General features: G+C 36.9%; 1 protein-coding gene across 4 annotated transcripts in view; it reads right to left on the reverse strand.

Moving 5' to 3' along the window:
• POLE2 (DNA polymerase epsilon 2, accessory subunit) overlaps positions 1-17,999 on the reverse strand; it is a 49,928-nt gene that overhangs the window by 14,816 nt on the left and 17,113 nt on the right. For all 4 annotated transcript variants that reach the window (XM_078151562.1, XM_021004791.2, XM_021004790.2 and 1 more), the window contains 3 exons: positions 8,518-8,601; positions 5,827-5,883; positions 5,058-5,106 (listed from right to left, as the gene is read on the reverse strand). In XM_078151562.1, the coding sequence (XP_078007688.1) occupies positions 5,058-5,106; positions 5,827-5,883; positions 8,518-8,601 (190 nt within the window). The remainder of the gene's footprint in view (positions 1-5,057; positions 5,107-5,826; positions 5,884-8,517; positions 8,602-17,999) is intronic.

Below are 17,999 nucleotides of genomic sequence, written 5' to 3' on the forward strand. Positions count from 1 at the left end.
ATTTTAGGTTCCTTTTAGGTGTTTTCCCCTACTAAATGTAAGCTCCTAGAGGGAAGGGTCTTTATTTTTTCTGCTTGTACTTGTATTCCCAGCGCTTAGCACTGTGCCTGACACCTAGGACGTGTCAGAACAACAAACATAAAGGTCTGTTGGCTTGACTTCTTTGTCATAAAAGTAGGATTTGGGCAGCTGGGTGGCACAGTAGAGAGAATGCTGGGTCTGGAATCAGAAATACCTCAATTCAAATCCAGCCTCAAATACTTACTAACTGTACGACCCTGGGTAAGTCACTTAACCTGTCTGCTTCAGTGTCCTCATCTGTAAAATGAAACTAATAACAGTCTTCTTAGTATGGTGCCTGGCATATGGTAAGTGCTATATAAGTGTTAGCTATCTGATATCATTATTTTCTTCCAGAAATATGATGAAAATAGAAAAGACATCAATAAAACATTTTTAAAGGGGGAAAGAAAAACTCCATTTGATCCTGCTATCCCTTCAAATTGTTATCTTATATCTACTTTCCTTTTCATAGACACACTTCTAAAAAAACCTATCTGCACTCACTGCCTCTACTTTCTCAACTCCTACTCACTTTTAAATCCCTTGGAATCTGCTTTTGCATCCCATGCCTCATTTGAAATTGCTGTATCAGAGATTACTGAGAATCAAATGCTAAATTTGATAGTTTATTTCTCAGTTCTCAACCTTCTTGACCTATCTTCTTAACCTATCTCCTTCTTTTGTCACTGCTGACCACCCCATCCTCTTGGGTACTCTTCTCCTGGCTTTTGGGACAATGATTTTTCCTGGTTCTCCTACAATTCATCTGACAGTTCCTACTTAGTCTCCTTTGCTCAGTCAATCAATCAATCAATAAACATTTACTGAGAACCTACTCTGTGTGAGGCACAAAGAAAAAAATGAAATAATTTCCCAAAGAGTTTGTATCCTATTGGGAGGTTATATACATATATGTACATGTATAAAGATACACACATATGTACACACATAATCAACATAAAATTAAATTAATAAATAAATGGGAATCAAATGCAGGATAGTTAGGGAAGGCACTTGCAATTGGGAAGACCAAGGAAGCCAGGAGGAAAGTAGAGGGTGGTGCTTAAACCGTATCTTGAAGGAAGTCAGGAATTCTGTGAGGTGGAGGTGAGGAACGAGTGTCTTCCAGACAAGAAGAATGGCCACTGCAAAGGCATCAAAATGTTCGGGCCTTCTCTTCCCTCTCTTCATTTTTCTCCATGATCTCATAGGTTCCCATCAGTTCGATGATCATTTTTATGCAGATGATCCCCAAATCTATACATCCAGCCCTAATATCTCTATTGAGCTCTAGTCCCACAACTATCTGAATTACACCTGCATGTCTCAATGACATTTCAAATACAATATGTTCAAAACAGAACTTGTCCTCTTCACCCTAAGCTCATCTCTTCGAAATCTATTTCTTTAGAGGGTACCAACGTCCTTCTAGTCACCTAGAATAACAATCTTAAAAAAAAGTCATCTTCAACTCTTTTCTCTCCTTCACTACTCATAACAAATCAACTGCCAAAGTATTGTCAATTTTACCTCTACAACATGTCTCTCACAAATTCTGCATCAGGCCACCATTCTAGAATGTTCAGGTCCTCATTGTTGGGGTGCTTGGGTGCTTATGTTTGGGTGCTTGTACTCAGACCCCAATTTCTCCCTAGCCTCAGAAACACTGTCCCTTGATAATCATTTAAGATCAACTGAGCCCCGGTAAGGGCCAAAAACCTAAATTAATCTTATTCTCTCTGAGTGAACTAAAAACAACCCTTCCTGTGTCAAGCAAATTCCAGGACCAGATAGAGCGGATCAGTATTCTTCCTGTTTGTTATCCCAGGATGTCTGGGACCAGATACTCTCTTGAATAATGGGATTTTTCTTATCTTGAGTTTCAATTGAGAACTGACCACTCCTTAACCACTCCCTAATCCTGCCCTGAATCACCTAGTTAGCATATTTGACACATGTTTTATTGCATTTTATCCTATATAAACTTTACCTGTACCTCTCTAAGGTTGCAGGTTCCTTTAAGAATCCTTGCCTGCTGAAAAGCGTAACAATAAACTCTGCCACCTTGGCTTAAGATTGCTTTGAGTTTGTGAATTCATTCCAGACAACCCGTTTTGTACTTTGGTTTTTTTGAGGGGTCCCAACCTCTCAACCCTCATCATCATCACGTCTCATATGAACCAAGGCAACTGCTTCCTAGTTTGACTTTCTACTTTCATTCTCATCCATTCTCCATACAGCTGCCAAAATAACCTTCCCACAGCACAGTGTAACTCCCTGCCTAAAGAATCTTATATTTCCTTACATTTCACTGAAACGGTTTCATGACTCAGAAGCCTTTTCTGATCTATTTATTGGTATTCTCTCCCTCCTGAAATCATTCTGCACTGCCTTATCTGTGTTACCCTGGTTTCCTCCTCCTGCCTCTAACTCCCAGTCAAATCTAAAGTTCTTCAGGGCTTAGTCAGGATTATCTTTCTTTTGTTTTTTGCCTCTGATGCCTGGCACATTGACTTGTATATAGTCTGCATTTAAATGCCTACTGTCTAGACAATGGAACAGAGTTTACAGAGCTAATACAAATGCATATAAATGAATGGGAACTGCAGATGGGCAATGAAGTGGGCCTTGAATGTACCAGAAGGAAGAGAGTGGGCTAAAATGTTAACACATCAAGTGTCTGTCAATTCACTGATTTGGGAACATCCTCCACCAAAGCAGTATACGACAGTAATTCTTCAAGAGATTAACTGAGACTGATAAATCAAATGACTTGCCCATGGCCATGTAGCTGATCAGAAATGGAACTGAACTTAGATCTTCCTGACTGCACATCTAGCACTCAATCCATTAGGGAATTAATTTCTTTGATTTTGGTAGAATTTGCTTCTAAATATTATCTAGTCCTAGGGTTTTCCTCTTTGAGTACGCATATACATCTTGTACAACTTCTTTTCCTTAAACTATTATTTAAATTCTCTCTTTCTTATTCTGATAATCTGGTTAATTTTGGATTTTTGCAATGATTCACCCATTTACCTTAAGCTGATAGTTTTATTGGCACAGAGTTGGGGAAAAGTTTTTAATCACTTATTTTATTCTTTCTCCATTTGTTGTGAATTTTTCATTTTTGATATCGGCAATTCTTTTTGTTTTTAAAAATGAAATTAACTAATGGTTTATCTATTTCATTTCCAAAAAAAGTTTAATTTATTAATTCAATGGGTTCCCCCCCCAATTTTATTAATCTCTTCTTTGTCTGCAGAATCTTTTTTTTTAAAGGCATTTGGGGTTAAGTGACTTGCCCAGGGTCACACAGCTAGTAAGTGTCAAGTGTTTGGTCTGAGGCAGGATTTGAACTCAGGTCCTCCTGACTTCAGGGCTTGTGCTCTATCCACTGCGCCACCTTGCTGCCTCTTGCAGAATAACTTTTAATCCTTTCTTCAATGGCTCCTTACTGAATATTTTTTTTTATTGTACTGTGGTAAATAAAGGAGGCATTTAATATTATTGCTTTTCTTCATTCGGTCAGTTTTTGTTGTTGTTTTTGGGTTTTTTTTACTAGGCAATGGGGGTTAAGTGACTTGCCCAGAGTCACATAGCTAGTGAGTGTTATATGTCTGAGGTCACATTTGAACTCAGTTCCTCCTGACTCTAGGAGGGCTGGTGCTCTATCTACTGCACCACTGAGCTGCCCCTCTGCCAATTTTTTTAAAGGTGTCACGCACAACTGAGAAACATGTACTCCATTCTATTTCCCTCTGACAACCGATGACATTAGGGTTCTAAGTGACAATTGTTTCTTTGTCCCTTATTAGAATGTAAAAACTTCATCCTCGGAATATATACTCCTTTCAGTTGCTCAAACATATCTACCTTTTATGCTTCTTTTGAATCCTTCAAAGATTCTATTCTATTTTTTATCAAGTGTGCTTGGAAGCCCTACATTCTATTAAAGACCCATTTTCCCCTCAAAGGATTATGCTGAGTTTTGCTGGGTAAATTCCACCCAGCTGACAGAGGTTAGAGATAGGAGCAGTTTACTGGAACTTCACCCAGGGGCATGCCTGCCCTTGGGAGCTGGCAAAGATCAAAAAATAAGGTAGCAATCAGAAGTCACATTAGATCTGACTTCTCAGGGCACACTACATATTTACAAGAGAAAAAACTGGAACATGGTAGAGAATGAAATCCAGTCAATCCTTACTCTTTCCAAATTTTAAAACTTAACCCCTTTCTTTAGAAACAACACTCAGAAAGACTGGGTTGGTGTTTGAATGTTTATCTGCATTGATAATAAATTACATGGCCATTAACAATAATTTCACGGTTTAATACTGAAAGAGGTGAAGCTAGCCTATATGAGAAGAGATTCCCTCACAGCTTTATTCTGGTGTTGGGCTGAACCTAATAGAGTGTTTGTGCAATATAAGTAGTTTCTGAAAATATTATACAACATATCCACTGAATCAGTAGCAGAAGGGGTAAGGAGCTCCCATGGCTGCTCCCAAGTTCCTCTGAAAAGTAGAGCATCACAGCCCCACACCCCACAAAAGCTATACTGTCACTGTCGTCTGCTTATTAATGGCATATTACAGACACCTATTCAGGTTTGTATGAGTTAAATTTTGGAGGAAAGGGGTAGCTAGGTGGCACAGCATATAAAGTATTGGTCCCGGAGTCAGGAGGATCCGAGTTCAAATTCAGCCTCAGACACTTGACACTTACTAGATGTGTCACTTAACCTCAAATGCGTCACCCCCCCATCAAAAAAAAAGGAAAATAAGACCTATTCAGACTAATAAAATATTACCAAATATTTTGTGATGTGACCCTAAATGAAATTAAAATTTAAATATTATTTATTTACATGAATTCAAGTTCCCCAGATAGTTACTTTTCCCCCCCATTCAAACTTTTATAATACTTTCTTATTTTAATCCACCTAGAATACATAGAATGGTCAGGAGAAAAAAGCACATTTTTTAACTTACCTTCTGCTAAGACAAAGCATGACTCTGTATATAAACCACTATGAAACTGGTATTCATTAGTTCAGGAAAATAATGGAATCTTTCTTTGGCAGGGGTGGCATGGTGGTAGAGGATCAGAACCTATGATTTTGCCAGGGAACTCCTGATATGGAAAACTGCCTTCAGAGATACAGATGAAATCTATTTTACAGTGTGTCTTGGGCAGTAAGATAAAAGTAATTTGCCCATGATCACACAACTAGATAAATATCAGAAAAAAAAATTGAACCCAGGTCACCCTTGCTTTAAAGGCAATCATCTATCCATTATACAATGTTTTCTCTCAACTAATAAGGCATCTTTAATGGTGATACAATAATGGTCAACATAACGCTATAGCCAAACTCTACTTTCAGATACATTTAACGTTTATAACTGTGGTTACACCACAGCCAAACAAAATTGTATATATGCGTTTTGTACTACATGATTAATCCCAAGGAGGCTTGCCTTATTAGGATGGTAAAGAGAATTTTTAGCATCCCTAGAAATCTTCATTTCAGAGTGACTTGTTAGGACTCCCAGGGAAATTTCTTAGTGGGTAGAGAATAAGGTTATAAAGCACATAATACTATATCTGTGGACAAAATGATTTTATTCCTTTTCTCTACAAAACTCATACTGATAATCCAGACAGGTCATTCTGTGGAAGAGATGTAATTAATTTTCTCAATTCATTAATAAGCTCCTCTGGAAAAAAAAATATTGCTTCTTGATACAGAAAGGATATGGCTTTACTAAGATTCAGTTGCACTGTTCCTGTAGGATCTTCCAAGAAATATTTCCCCTAAAAATATTAAAAGAAAAAAGTAAAAGCATATGCAAAAATTAGCAACTGCTTCCTAATCAAAAGTAACAATTATCATAATGTAGTATGGTGGAAATAGCATGGACTAGCAGTCCAAACACCTAAGTTAAAATTCCAGATCTGCTACTTTGTTAGACATGGCAGTATGGGAAATTTATTTAATTTGATACTCAGTTTCCACAACAATAAAAGAGATACCCCTACCTCTACCACACAACAAATGAGATAATATACGTAGAAGCAACTTCTCGTCGTTTGGTTGTTTCAGTCACGAACAACTCTTGGTGACCCCGTTTGGAGTGTTCTTGGTACGGAGATTAGAGCAGTCTGCCATTTCCTTCTCCAGCTCATTTTACAAATGAGAAACTGAGGCAAACAGGATTAAGTGATTTGCCCAGGGTCACACAGCTAAGAAAGTGTCTGAGGCTGAATTTGAACTCAGGAAGATAAGTTTTCCTGACTCCAGGACTGGCCACCTAGCTACCAGAAGCAACTACACTGGGCTAAATAAATAGAAGGTAGTATTATTTTCCTTATAATTAATAAAACAAAAGAGCAAGCAAAATATACTCAATAACCCAGACTTCCTTTTCTAAACAGAGTTCTTTCCTTTGTTCTATTATATTCAACCTATTTTTTATCCATACTGCAACGTCCAATTCCTCTACCCCTCCCTACTCTTTCAGGACATCACTCAAGCTCTGACTTCACCTTCTTCCTTTCCCGATCCTTCTCCTGTGGTTAACAAATTCAACTCCATTCTGTCCTCTACTCTCAAATCCTTTGGTCCTCTGTCCTTTCACTGCTCATGTCTTGTCAAAATCCAAACCAGGATTAATTTCAATATTGACTACTTGCTGAGCTAGGAAAAGACCCAAGAAAGCTAAATGGGTCCACTAAAAATGCACATTATCTACAATGATCAAACACAATTCCAGAGGATGAATAGTTAAGCATACTACCCACCTCTCAACAGAGAAAAGCGCTGACTCAGGGCAGAGAATGAGACATACATATACATACTGATGTATGCCTGTATACATATATACGTATACATACAGAGAGAGAAAAAAGAGGAGAGAGAAAGTCACACAATGGGGGCAGCTAGGTGGCGCAGTGGATAGAGCACTGGCCCTGAAGTCAGGAGGACCTGCGTTCAAATCCGGCCTCAGACCACTTGATATCACATTGACTAGCTACATGACCCTGAGCAAGTCACTTAAACCCAACTGCCTTAAAAAAAAAAGTCATACAATGAAGCTAACTGGGTCCATTAGAAATGTACGTTATCCATAACGACCACAGAATTCCAGAGTTGATTCTGATTCCGAATACTCTCTCTTCTCTGGACTTTCCTGATAACACTCTCTCCTGATTCTCCTCCTGTCCTTCCGAGCAGACCTATCATTTCCTTTGCGGTTAATGATTCACACATCACACTCTCTAACTGTGGATATATCCTAAGACTGCATCCTAGAGGCCCTCTCTTTCCACACTGTGTCACTTGATCAGCTAAAAAGCATTTATTATAACTATGTGCCAGGCATGCTAAGCCCTGAGGATATAAAGAGCTCCCATTGGTTCAATTATCACCCATGTGAAGATGACTCTCAGATCTGTATATTCAGACCTAGTTTTTTACCTGAGTCCCAGTCCCATATTTCCGACTGGCTACTGGGTATTTCATGTTCCGTAGGCATATCAAACTTAGTGTGTCTAAAACTGAATTCATTACCTTCTCCACCCTCGACCCTACCTACATACAGCTAGCAAAGTATCTGTAATGGAATCTGAATTGGAGTCTTCCTGACTTGAAGTCCAGCATACTATCTTTTTTATAGCAGAGGTGTCAAACTCACAGCCAGCAAAACTGCCTAGTGCTGTCCTAAGCAGATTAAATGTATTTGGGAAATGTCAGTTTGTGGTTTTTCTAAGTCAAAATGCAGCTTACGGGGATTCTTTTCTATCTGAGTTTATTTTATGTTGTTTTATACAAACTGCCCTTTCTCCAAACAGATCATATGAGTGCACATCTATAGCTGACTCCTGTGTGTTTCCTTGATTCAAGCACATGCTGTTCTTGCTTTTCATAATTTAGGCCACGTGGACTATGTAGGGGAAACACAACAGCACTACATGTCTAGTGAGGAGGGTTTAATGCCTTTGCTATGTCATCTAACCTCGCTGGGCCTCCTTTTCCTTATACGTAAAATGAAAAGACTGGTCCAAGTCTCTCAGGTTCCTTCTGTGCTTGACGTGCTATGGTCCTAGTTCTGTCTCTTAAGATTCTGGTCGTGCTTCTCAATATAGGAAAAGTGAGACAGTTCAAAGCCTTAAGATTCACAGTACCCATTGATTTAGTGGCTAATTCTAACAACATTTAAGATTATTCTTCTGTACCAGTGATTGATTAGCTCAGTTAGGATCCTGCAGTATCTTAGTTCTGGATACTTTATAATCAATTTTATGAAGAAAAGGTTAAGTAGCAGACATGTGAGAGAAAGAACAGAAGGAACTATGAACTTTGTAGGAAGGTTTTGTACAACTGAGGTTTAAAAAAAAAGTTTCCCTAAATCAAAACGCTGAATGTAAAGCAGTTTAAGTGTAACCTACCTCTTTCATTTGGATTATCATCCCAAGAACAATCACTTCTCCAATTTTGGCTGTACTGCCCAATAAGGTTTCTATTGCTTTAAGCTAAAAGAAAAAAAATTTCTCAGACTTACAAATGCATACATTCAAGAAATTTACTTCTAAAAGCTAAATGTTTTATACAATATTGACAAATGATTATTAAAATTATATGATAAGCTATTTTTTAAAAATCCTAAACCTGCACCAAGACTTTTTAGGACACTGTATAATTCATGTCTGTTTAAAAACTTTTATGCGCATTCCAATGCTCTCAAAAAAATTTTAGTTCAATGTCTCAAATTCATGTGAAGGTGATCTTGGATTCTCAAAGGCTATAGCTGCTGTTTGTCCTTTGTTCTCATTTGGAAAGGCTTCAAGTATAGTCTCAGCAATAGAATATACTTGATTTTTGAGGAGCAGCACAGCTGGCACAAAGAATCTTATCACTAACAGGTTGGTCATTGATGAAAAATTCTTTGGCTCCAAAATGGTGCTCAGTTTTGTGCTTCTTTACTAACGTTTGCAGTAGAAAAAAAGATGGTGCTAAGAATTATAGAGACCATCTATAAATACTAACTTACCTAAATGTGAAATCCTTGCCAGTGACCAATAAACGGATATGCTATTGAAAGAATTTAACTGAATCAATCTCTACATTCTCGCTATAAATTAAATCTGAAGGCAAAGGTTGCAGCTTAATGGAAGGACAGGTTCTTCTTGGGAAGGCAAATAAAAGAACTGGGAAAGTTGGTTTTATCTTGTGCCCAAAGGCAGTAAGAAAAATAAATTCTTAGGACACGTGGTCTCACATTGTAGAGCTCATGATGCGAATTTGAGAAAAAGACCAACATGAAAACGAATTATTGCAGATGTATTATAATACCTGTTTAAGTAGATGAAGAGGTAGAAAAATTCTATAAAGAATTTGATAAGATGCTCCAAGTTAAATCAACATATACTCTGATACTCAGTAAATCTGATGGAAAGGTGGAAATAAGTATGTATGACTAAAAATGTCAGAAAATACAGTTCAAGTAAGTAATGAGTGAAACCAAAGACTTTTGGACCACATATAAGCCTCATGCCTCTGCCTTTGGAATAGTTTAAGAATCAAAAGGTGCCAAACACAATAAATGAAATTGATAGTATTTTAACAGAAATGAAATGGCTTGTTATTGACACCAAAAATTAAGGAGATTGATGAAAGAACATCAACAATTATATGCATATATACACACAAGGGTCATCCAATTTGCATAAATATAAAACAATGCTACGATGAGGAAGTTAAAAGAGCCTAAAGACCACCTTAGTCAGCAAACACACTTGACTTATTTGCCCAGGAGAAAGAGATGGCATAGAACTCATTTGTAACATCTTATAGAAAGGATAAACAGAAGACAACTTGTGGTACCACGTATTAAAGCTTAAAACTGCATTAAGACTTTTCGAATACCCTGTACGAGATAGTTCTTGAAATGCTAGCTATATAGCATAACACAAGAGAACAAAATTAAAGGCATAAATTTTAGCAAAGGGTAGAAAAAACTATCCTTATTAGCAGACAATATCATGGTGTAGTTAGAAAATCCAAGGAAATCAGCAAAGAAGCTAAGATAATAGCTATAAAAAGATTGCACAATGCAAAATAAATCCACAAAACCATTAGCATTATATAAGCACTAAAATTCAGAAGGAACAATTAGAAAAATTACATTCAAAATAATAAATTATAAAACACTCTTGACAAAAATAAAGGGAGACAAATAACTAGGAGATATATCAACAGTTTAGATTTCTTTCTCTAAAAATTGCCAGTTCATATCATTTAACCTTATATATGAGACCCTTATCAGAGAAATACTGCAAATTCCCCCTCACCGCACCCAAAGTTATCTGTTTTTCTTCTAATTTAGCTACTTTGATTTTGTTTGCCCAAAACCTTTTGGACTTAATGTAATCACAAGTTGCCCATTTTACCTTCTGTGAGCTTCTCAATTGTCTTTGTTTGGTCGTGAACTCTTCCCCCATCTGAAAGGTATTTTTTTTTTCTGGCTCCTCTAATTGTTTATGATGTCATGCTTTATGGCTCTCTTTCTGACAAGAGCTGATAGGAAAACTATGAAGGAGTTTGGCAGAAAATGTTTTAGACCAACTTTTCAGACTTATACTACAAAAATCATAACACAAATACATGACCTGAATTACAAGGTTATCCCATAAAGTAAATTAGAAGATAATGGAATCAGAGACAAGTGGTCAAAGAATGTGTACAGTTTTTTTTTTTAATTAATGATTTTTAGTTTTCAACAATCACTTCCATAAGCTTTTGAGTTTTAAATTTTCTATCCTTCCCTTCACATCTCCCTCCCCAAAACTGTGTGCAATCTGATATAGCTTCTACATACACATTCCTATTAAACATATTTTCACATTAGTCATGCCGTAGAGCATTAGAACCAGTTGGAGGAACCACAAGAAAGAAGAAACAAAACAAAACAGAAGGAAAAAAAAGAGCAAATACCATGCTTTGATCTGTATTCAAACTCCATAGTTCTTTCTCTGGATTTGGATAGCATTTTCCATCATGTGACTTTTGGAGATGTCTTAGATCCTTGCACTGCTAAGAAGAGCTGAGTCTATCAAAGTCAGTCATCGCACAATATGGTTGTTATTTGTACAATGTTTTCCTGTTTCTCCTTACTTCGCTCAGCATCAGTCCACACACGTATTTCCAGGTTTTTCTGAAGTCTACCTGCTCATCATTTCTTATAGCACAACAGTATTCCATTATATTCATAACAACTCGTTGAGCCATTCCCCAATTGATAGGCATCCCCTCAATTTCAGATTTTTGCCACCAGAGAAAGAGTTGCTATAAATATTTTTGTACACGCGGGTCCCTTTCCCATTTTTATGATCTCTATGGGATACAGCCCTAAAAGTTTTATGGCTGGGTCAAAGGGTATGCACATTTTTATAGCCCTTTGGGCACGGTTCTAAATTGCTCTCCAAAATGGTTGGATCATTTCACAACTCCACCAACAATGCATTAGTGTTCCAGGTTTAGAAAAATGCAAATCAAAACAACTCTGAGGTACCACATCACACCTTATCAGACTGGCCAACATGACAAAACAGAAAAATGATAAATGCTGGAGAAGATGTGGGAAAATTGGAACGCTAATACATTGTTGGTGGAGTTGTGAAATGATCCAACCATTTTGGAGAACAATTTGGAACTATGCCCAAAGGGCTACAAAAATGTGCATACCCTTTGATCCAGCAATAGCACTTCTAGGGCTATATCACAAAGAGATCATACAAATGGGAAAGGACCCACATGTACAAAAATATTCATAGCAGCTCTTTTTGTGGTGGCAAAGAACTGGAAATTGAGGGATGCCCATCCATTGGGGAATGGCTGAGCAAGTTGTGGTATATGAACGTAATGGAATACTATTGTGCTATAAGAAATGATGAACAGGCTGACTTCAGAAAAACCTGGAAAGACTTATATGGTCTGATGCTAAGTGAAGTGAGCAGAACCAAGAGGACTTTGTACACAATAACAGCCACGTTATGCAATGACTAAGATTGTTAAACTGAACGCTTCTCAGCATTACGAGGATCTAAGACATCTCCAGAGGCCTCAGGATGGAAAATGCTGTCCACATCCAAAGAAAGAACTATGGCAGTCGAATCGCTATCACTTATTTTTACCTTCTGTTGAATTTTGTTTCATCTTTCTGATGGTTCCTCCTATTGGTTTTAATTTTGGGGAGGGTGAGGGAGAGGAAGGAGAAGAAAAATTTTCAACTCGAAAGCACGTGGAAGTGATTGTTGATAAATCAAAATAAATTTTTTTTAAAAAGAGTGATTTATGCTATCACTTATTTTTACCTTCTGTTGAGTTTTGTTTCATCTTTCTGATGGTTCCTCCTATTGGTTTTAATTTTTACTTACAACATCACTAATGTGAAAATATGTTTAACGGGTATGTAAATGTAAAGCCTATGTCAGATTGTGCGCGTCTTGGGGAGGAAAATGGAGAAAAATTTTCAACTCAAAAGCATATGGAAAAAAAAACATAAAAAAAGGAAAAAAAGAAAAAAAGTGATTTAGAGCATTTTTTCATATGTCTATAGAGAGCTTTAATTTCTTCATCTGAAAACTGCCTATTCATGTCTTTTGACCATTTATTAATTGGGGAATGACTCGTAGTACTCTTAGAAATTTGACTTAGTTCTCTATATATTTTAGAAATGAGGACCTTATCAGAGATACTGGTTATAAAGATTCTTTCCAAGTTTTCTGCTTCCCTCCTAATCTTGGTTGCATTGGCTTTGTTTGTGCAAAAACTTTTCAATTTAATGTGATCAAAATTATCCATTTTGTAACATAATGTTCTCTTTGTCTTGTTGTCATAAATTCTTCTGTTCTCCTTAAATCTGACAGGTAAACTATTCCTTGCTCTCCCAGTTTGCTTACGTTATCAGCCTTTATATCTAAGTCGTGTACCCATTTTGACTTCATTTTGGTATATGTTGTAAGATTTTGGTCTATGCCTAGTTTCTGCCATACTCTTTTCCAGTTTTCCCAGCAGCTTTTGACAAATAGTGAGTTTTTATCCCAGAAGCTGGGGTCTTTGGGTTTATCAAACAGTAGATTACTATAGTCAATAACTACTGTGTCTTACATACCTAACCTATTCCATTGATCTACCACTCTTTTTCTTAGCCAGTACCAAGTAGTTTTGATGACTGCTGCTCTAAAATACAATTTAAGATCTGGTATGGCTAGGCCACCTTCCCTATCATTTCTTTTCATTAGTTCCCTTGCTATTCTGGACCTTTTGTTCTTCTAAATGAATCATTATTATTTTTTCTAGCTCAATAGAATAATTTTTGGTAATTTGATTGGTATGGCACTGAATAAGTAAATTAACTTAGGTAGAATTGTAATTTTTATTGCAAACTATATATTTTCCCCTGAAAACATGTCATTTTTGGTATATTTGTTACATATATTAAGAAGAGGGATAAGGACTTAGGGACTGGATCTGTAATTTGATTGGTAGAGGCAACCCCCACAGGAGCAAACTCCCTCTATCAATGCAGATTGGTATTTTCTCAGCAACTTAAAGTCTTAAAGAGTTGTCATAAACACTGAAAGGTTTAGTGATTTCTCCAGGGTCAAACAGCAAATATATCAGGGGAAGGACTTGAATGCTAGTCTACCTGGCATTAAGGCTAGCTCTCTATCCACAACTGAGATTTCACCTTAGAAGCAAATCAGCAAATTAAAGATGCTCGGAGAGAATCTGCGAAGAAAGGCACACTGATACACTTGCAGGAGCTGTAAAGTTGTTCAACCACTTTGGATTTCAATTTGGAATTATGAAACAAAAACCAAATCTTTCATATCCTTTGACCCATGAATCCCACTACTGGACAGATAACCCAAGGAAGTAAAAAACAAATAAAACAGCCACAGCAACACTCTGTATGGTAGCTAAGAAATGGGAAAAAACAAACAAACAGCAAGTTCCTGTTGATCAGTGAGTTAAAAAAAAACCTATGTTACATTTGGTAGTAAGAAATAATGAATATGAGGAATTCAGAAAAATATGGTTAAATTTCTATGAAATAATGATAGAAAATTCACAAAGTCAAGAGCACAATAATGTTAATAAACAAATCATTAAAAGGCAAACTGAATAAAACTGAAGTTTTGAGTAATACCAGAAGGTCCTGGAGAAGAAACAATTAAACATATCTTCTACTGCATGACTATCATATATTTTTAAACAAGGTTTCTGTACCAAGTATTTTTGTGTAATTATTTTTCTTTGTCACAAAGGACAGCTCAACCTGGAGGAGCACTGGAAAATAACTATGGTGCCAAGGCAAGAGAAAGCAATACCATCTTTTTTTTTAAAGAAAGATAATCACAAACAAAAGGTGGAAAAGATAAGCAAAAATTTTTGCAACAAACTCTCTTCATTATGAAGAACACAGATGCCACCACATTTAGATCCTAATATCATAGTACCAGATATGCTTACACAGGAAATGGAAATAGGACTGAAGAGAACAAAGATGGGAAACTCAGTTGAACTAGACCAGATATACACAGAAAAAGAAGCAAAATTGTTTTGATGATTTTGAAAGAATGTTTTTCAAGGAAGGATGGCAGCAAAAGCGTAGAAAAATATAAGACTAATATTATTAGTACAAAAAAGGGCAACTATAAGAATATCAATAACCTAACTGTAAGCTTACTTTCTTATCTATATAAACTTTTTATGAAAATAATTTACACATGTATAGAAGGTATCCTTGATAGGGTTATTAGAAGGAAACTGACAGGTATTTGCAAGTGATCTTCTAGAGAAGACCGTGTTTGCTATCATAAAACCGAGTGACAAATGTAGAAAATATTACAAGTTCCCACTGCACTTACTAATTATTGATTTAAAATCTCTTCCAACAAGCTATATGCTGGCATATATAAAATTAAACAAAATTCCTTGAAAGACTTAACAGATAGAACCTGTTGGATGATTTTCTAATCATTAATATCAAGCAAAGAATAAAATAGGGAAATTTGGGCTTGCCAAAGTCATTTTCCACCATGCAGACAGCCACCAGGGTCCAATTCAAAGCAGGATCCACTCTAAATTTTTATGAGGTCTATCAAATATTCTGGTTCACGGACAGGTAATGCTGATTGGGTCCACTACAGATTTATGTTACATAATCTCAACTAGACCCTCACTATGGCAAGGCAATCTTTTTACACCTCCCTAATTGATTCACTATCCCATTGACCAAAGTAGCTTTTCCAAATCTTTTCATCCCTCTTCAACCTTCCTTTGCTTCCTCTCTATCCTCCCTCAGCTTAGAATTTTTGCTCCAATTTAGTAAAAATTGAAGCCATTTGCCAAGAGCTCCCTTCCCACATCACTCCTCATTTTCACATGACCTACATTTCCTCTATCCCAGTAACTGCTGGGTCATAGGAAGGGGTGGCTCTTCTCCTTGCCAAGGGAAACTCCTCTGCACATATAAGTAATTCTATTCTCTTATCTTCAGTAGATTCCCTCCAGTATCATTCCTACTCTCTTATTGATCTTCAATCTCTTCCTGTCTATGGGTGGCTTCCCTACTGCCAACAACCACGTTTCCCCCATTCTCAAAAAGCTTTCACCTTTTCTATCTCCACTAGGTATCATCCAATATCTCTCCTCTCTTTTGTGGCTAAACATCTTGAGGAGTTCATCTACAAATGGTGTCTCTACCTCTTCACTCTCTCCAGTCTGGCCTCTGATTTCATCATTAAACTAAATCTGCTCACTCAAAAGTCACAAGTGATCTCTTAACCTAATGACCTTTTAAAAGTCACCCTTCTTGACCTCTTTATAACTTCTAAGAGTGCCAGTCACCCTCTTTTACTGTCAGTCGCTCTCTTCTCTGCAGGTTTCTGTGGCACTATTCTCTCCCAGTTGCTCCTGCCTATCTGCTCCTTCTCAGTCTCTTCTGCTGGATCTTCATCCACACCAGAGCCGCTAACTATGACTGCTCTCTACAGCTCTCTTCTGGGCCCTCTTCTCCCTCTATCCTATTTCGCATGATGATCTTACCTGCTCCCATGGATTCAATCATCATCTTTATGCAGATGGTCCTTATATTTATTTATCCAGCTCTGACGACCCCCGTCTCAATTCTCCAAATGCATCTTGACAACACCTTGAAACGGATGTTTTGTAGACATCTCAACCTCAGTACGTCCAAAACTGAACACATTGTCTTTCCCCAGAAGCCCTATTACCACTATCCTTCCAGTCACCCAAGTTTACTACCTACGTGTAATCCTTGACTCCTCATTAACACTCCATGTTAATCTGTTGCTAAGGCCTGTCAATTCATACTATGTCGCGTATATGCCTCCTTCTCTTTTCTGACACTGACATCACCCTGGTCCAGGACCACTATTCTAGTTCACCTTTTTTTTTTAAAGATTTTGCCAGTTTGTTGGATGCAAGGTGAAACCAAATGATTGTTTCAATTTCACTTCTCTTATTATAGTGGAAAAGTCTTTCATATATGGTTGTTAATACTTTGCAGGTCTTCTGAGATCTGTATATCCATATCTTTGAACCACTCATCCATTAGGGAATGACTTTTGGTCTTATATATTTATTTGTGTTCTAGCTATCTATTCATAAATGTGTGTGTGTGTGTGTGTGTGTGTGTGTGTGTGTGTGTGTGTAAGTAACATCAGACCCTTATCAGAGATATTTCATAATACTTTCTCTAGTTGACCATTCCCCTTCTTCATTGCACTGTATGAAAGTTTTTCAATTTCATGTAATGGAGATTATCTATTTTATATTTTGGGCTTATGTCTCTCCCTTGTTTGGTTAAGAATGCTCCCCCTCGCTCTAACTGTAAAAAGCACCTGCTCTAGTTCTCTAATTATTTATGGTGTGACTTTTTGTATTCAGGTTTTTATCTCACTTATGGTTAGACATGGACAAATCACACAGGATGAGTAGACGTAAAAATGTTGTAAAATACCTTTTAGCTGGAAGGACTTAAATGAGATCATGGATCCATTTGAGTACATGTTGAGCTCTAACAGCTAAAGCAGTAGCTTGACAATGGATTACTAACAGCTTTAAGTATTTCTCAATAATGAATTAAGCAACATTTCATAAAATGACTTATTATACATGAAAAATTTATAAATCAAGTAGAAATATGAACCTACATGTGGAATAATCTTACCCACTCACAACCTTGTAAATAGCCAGGGTATGAATTACTAGGAGTAATAGGTATATTGTAAAAATAATTAATTTTAGTATCCACATGCTTATTGGATGTGGATGGGTTATTAAAAATAAACATGTGTTGAGTTTTTTTATACTTTCAGAGAAGTCATGATAGTTATATATATGTATAAGTGAAATCATATTGTCATATTTTTTTCTCACTTTTCTAAAATCTGACCCTGAAAGAGCAGTTCCTAGGCTACAGATTTGTAATCTGTACCACTTTTTTGTTTGTTTGTTTTTGCTAGGCAATGGGGTTAAGTGACTTGCTTAGGGTCACACAGCTAGTAAGTGTTATGTGTCTGAGGCCAGATGTGAACTCAGGTCCTCCTGATCCAGGGCTAGTGCTCTATCCACTGCACCACCTAGCAGCCCAATCTGTACCACTTTTGAGCAACAGGTTTTGGCAATCATGTAGGATGACTGCCCATTTCATACCAGCACTCTATTTGTAGATAGCGAAGTCAGAAATATAGAAAGAAACTTTAATAAGACTGAAGAGAGGCAACAAATACAACATGATTTCATTTAAAATGATTTAAAAGTACTATGCAATGTTTTAGACAAGGCAAAGAGAGGACTCCAAAGTGTTTCACAACTCAGCATTCAAGTTCCACAGACA

The sequence above is a fragment of the Phascolarctos cinereus genome, unplaced genomic scaffold (genome assembly GCF_003287225.1).
Source record: "Phascolarctos cinereus isolate Bilbo 61053 unplaced genomic scaffold, phaCin_HiC Scaffold_3;HRSCAF=262, whole genome shotgun sequence".
In the NCBI taxonomy this organism is placed as follows: Eukaryota; Metazoa; Chordata; class Mammalia; order Diprotodontia; family Phascolarctidae; genus Phascolarctos; species Phascolarctos cinereus.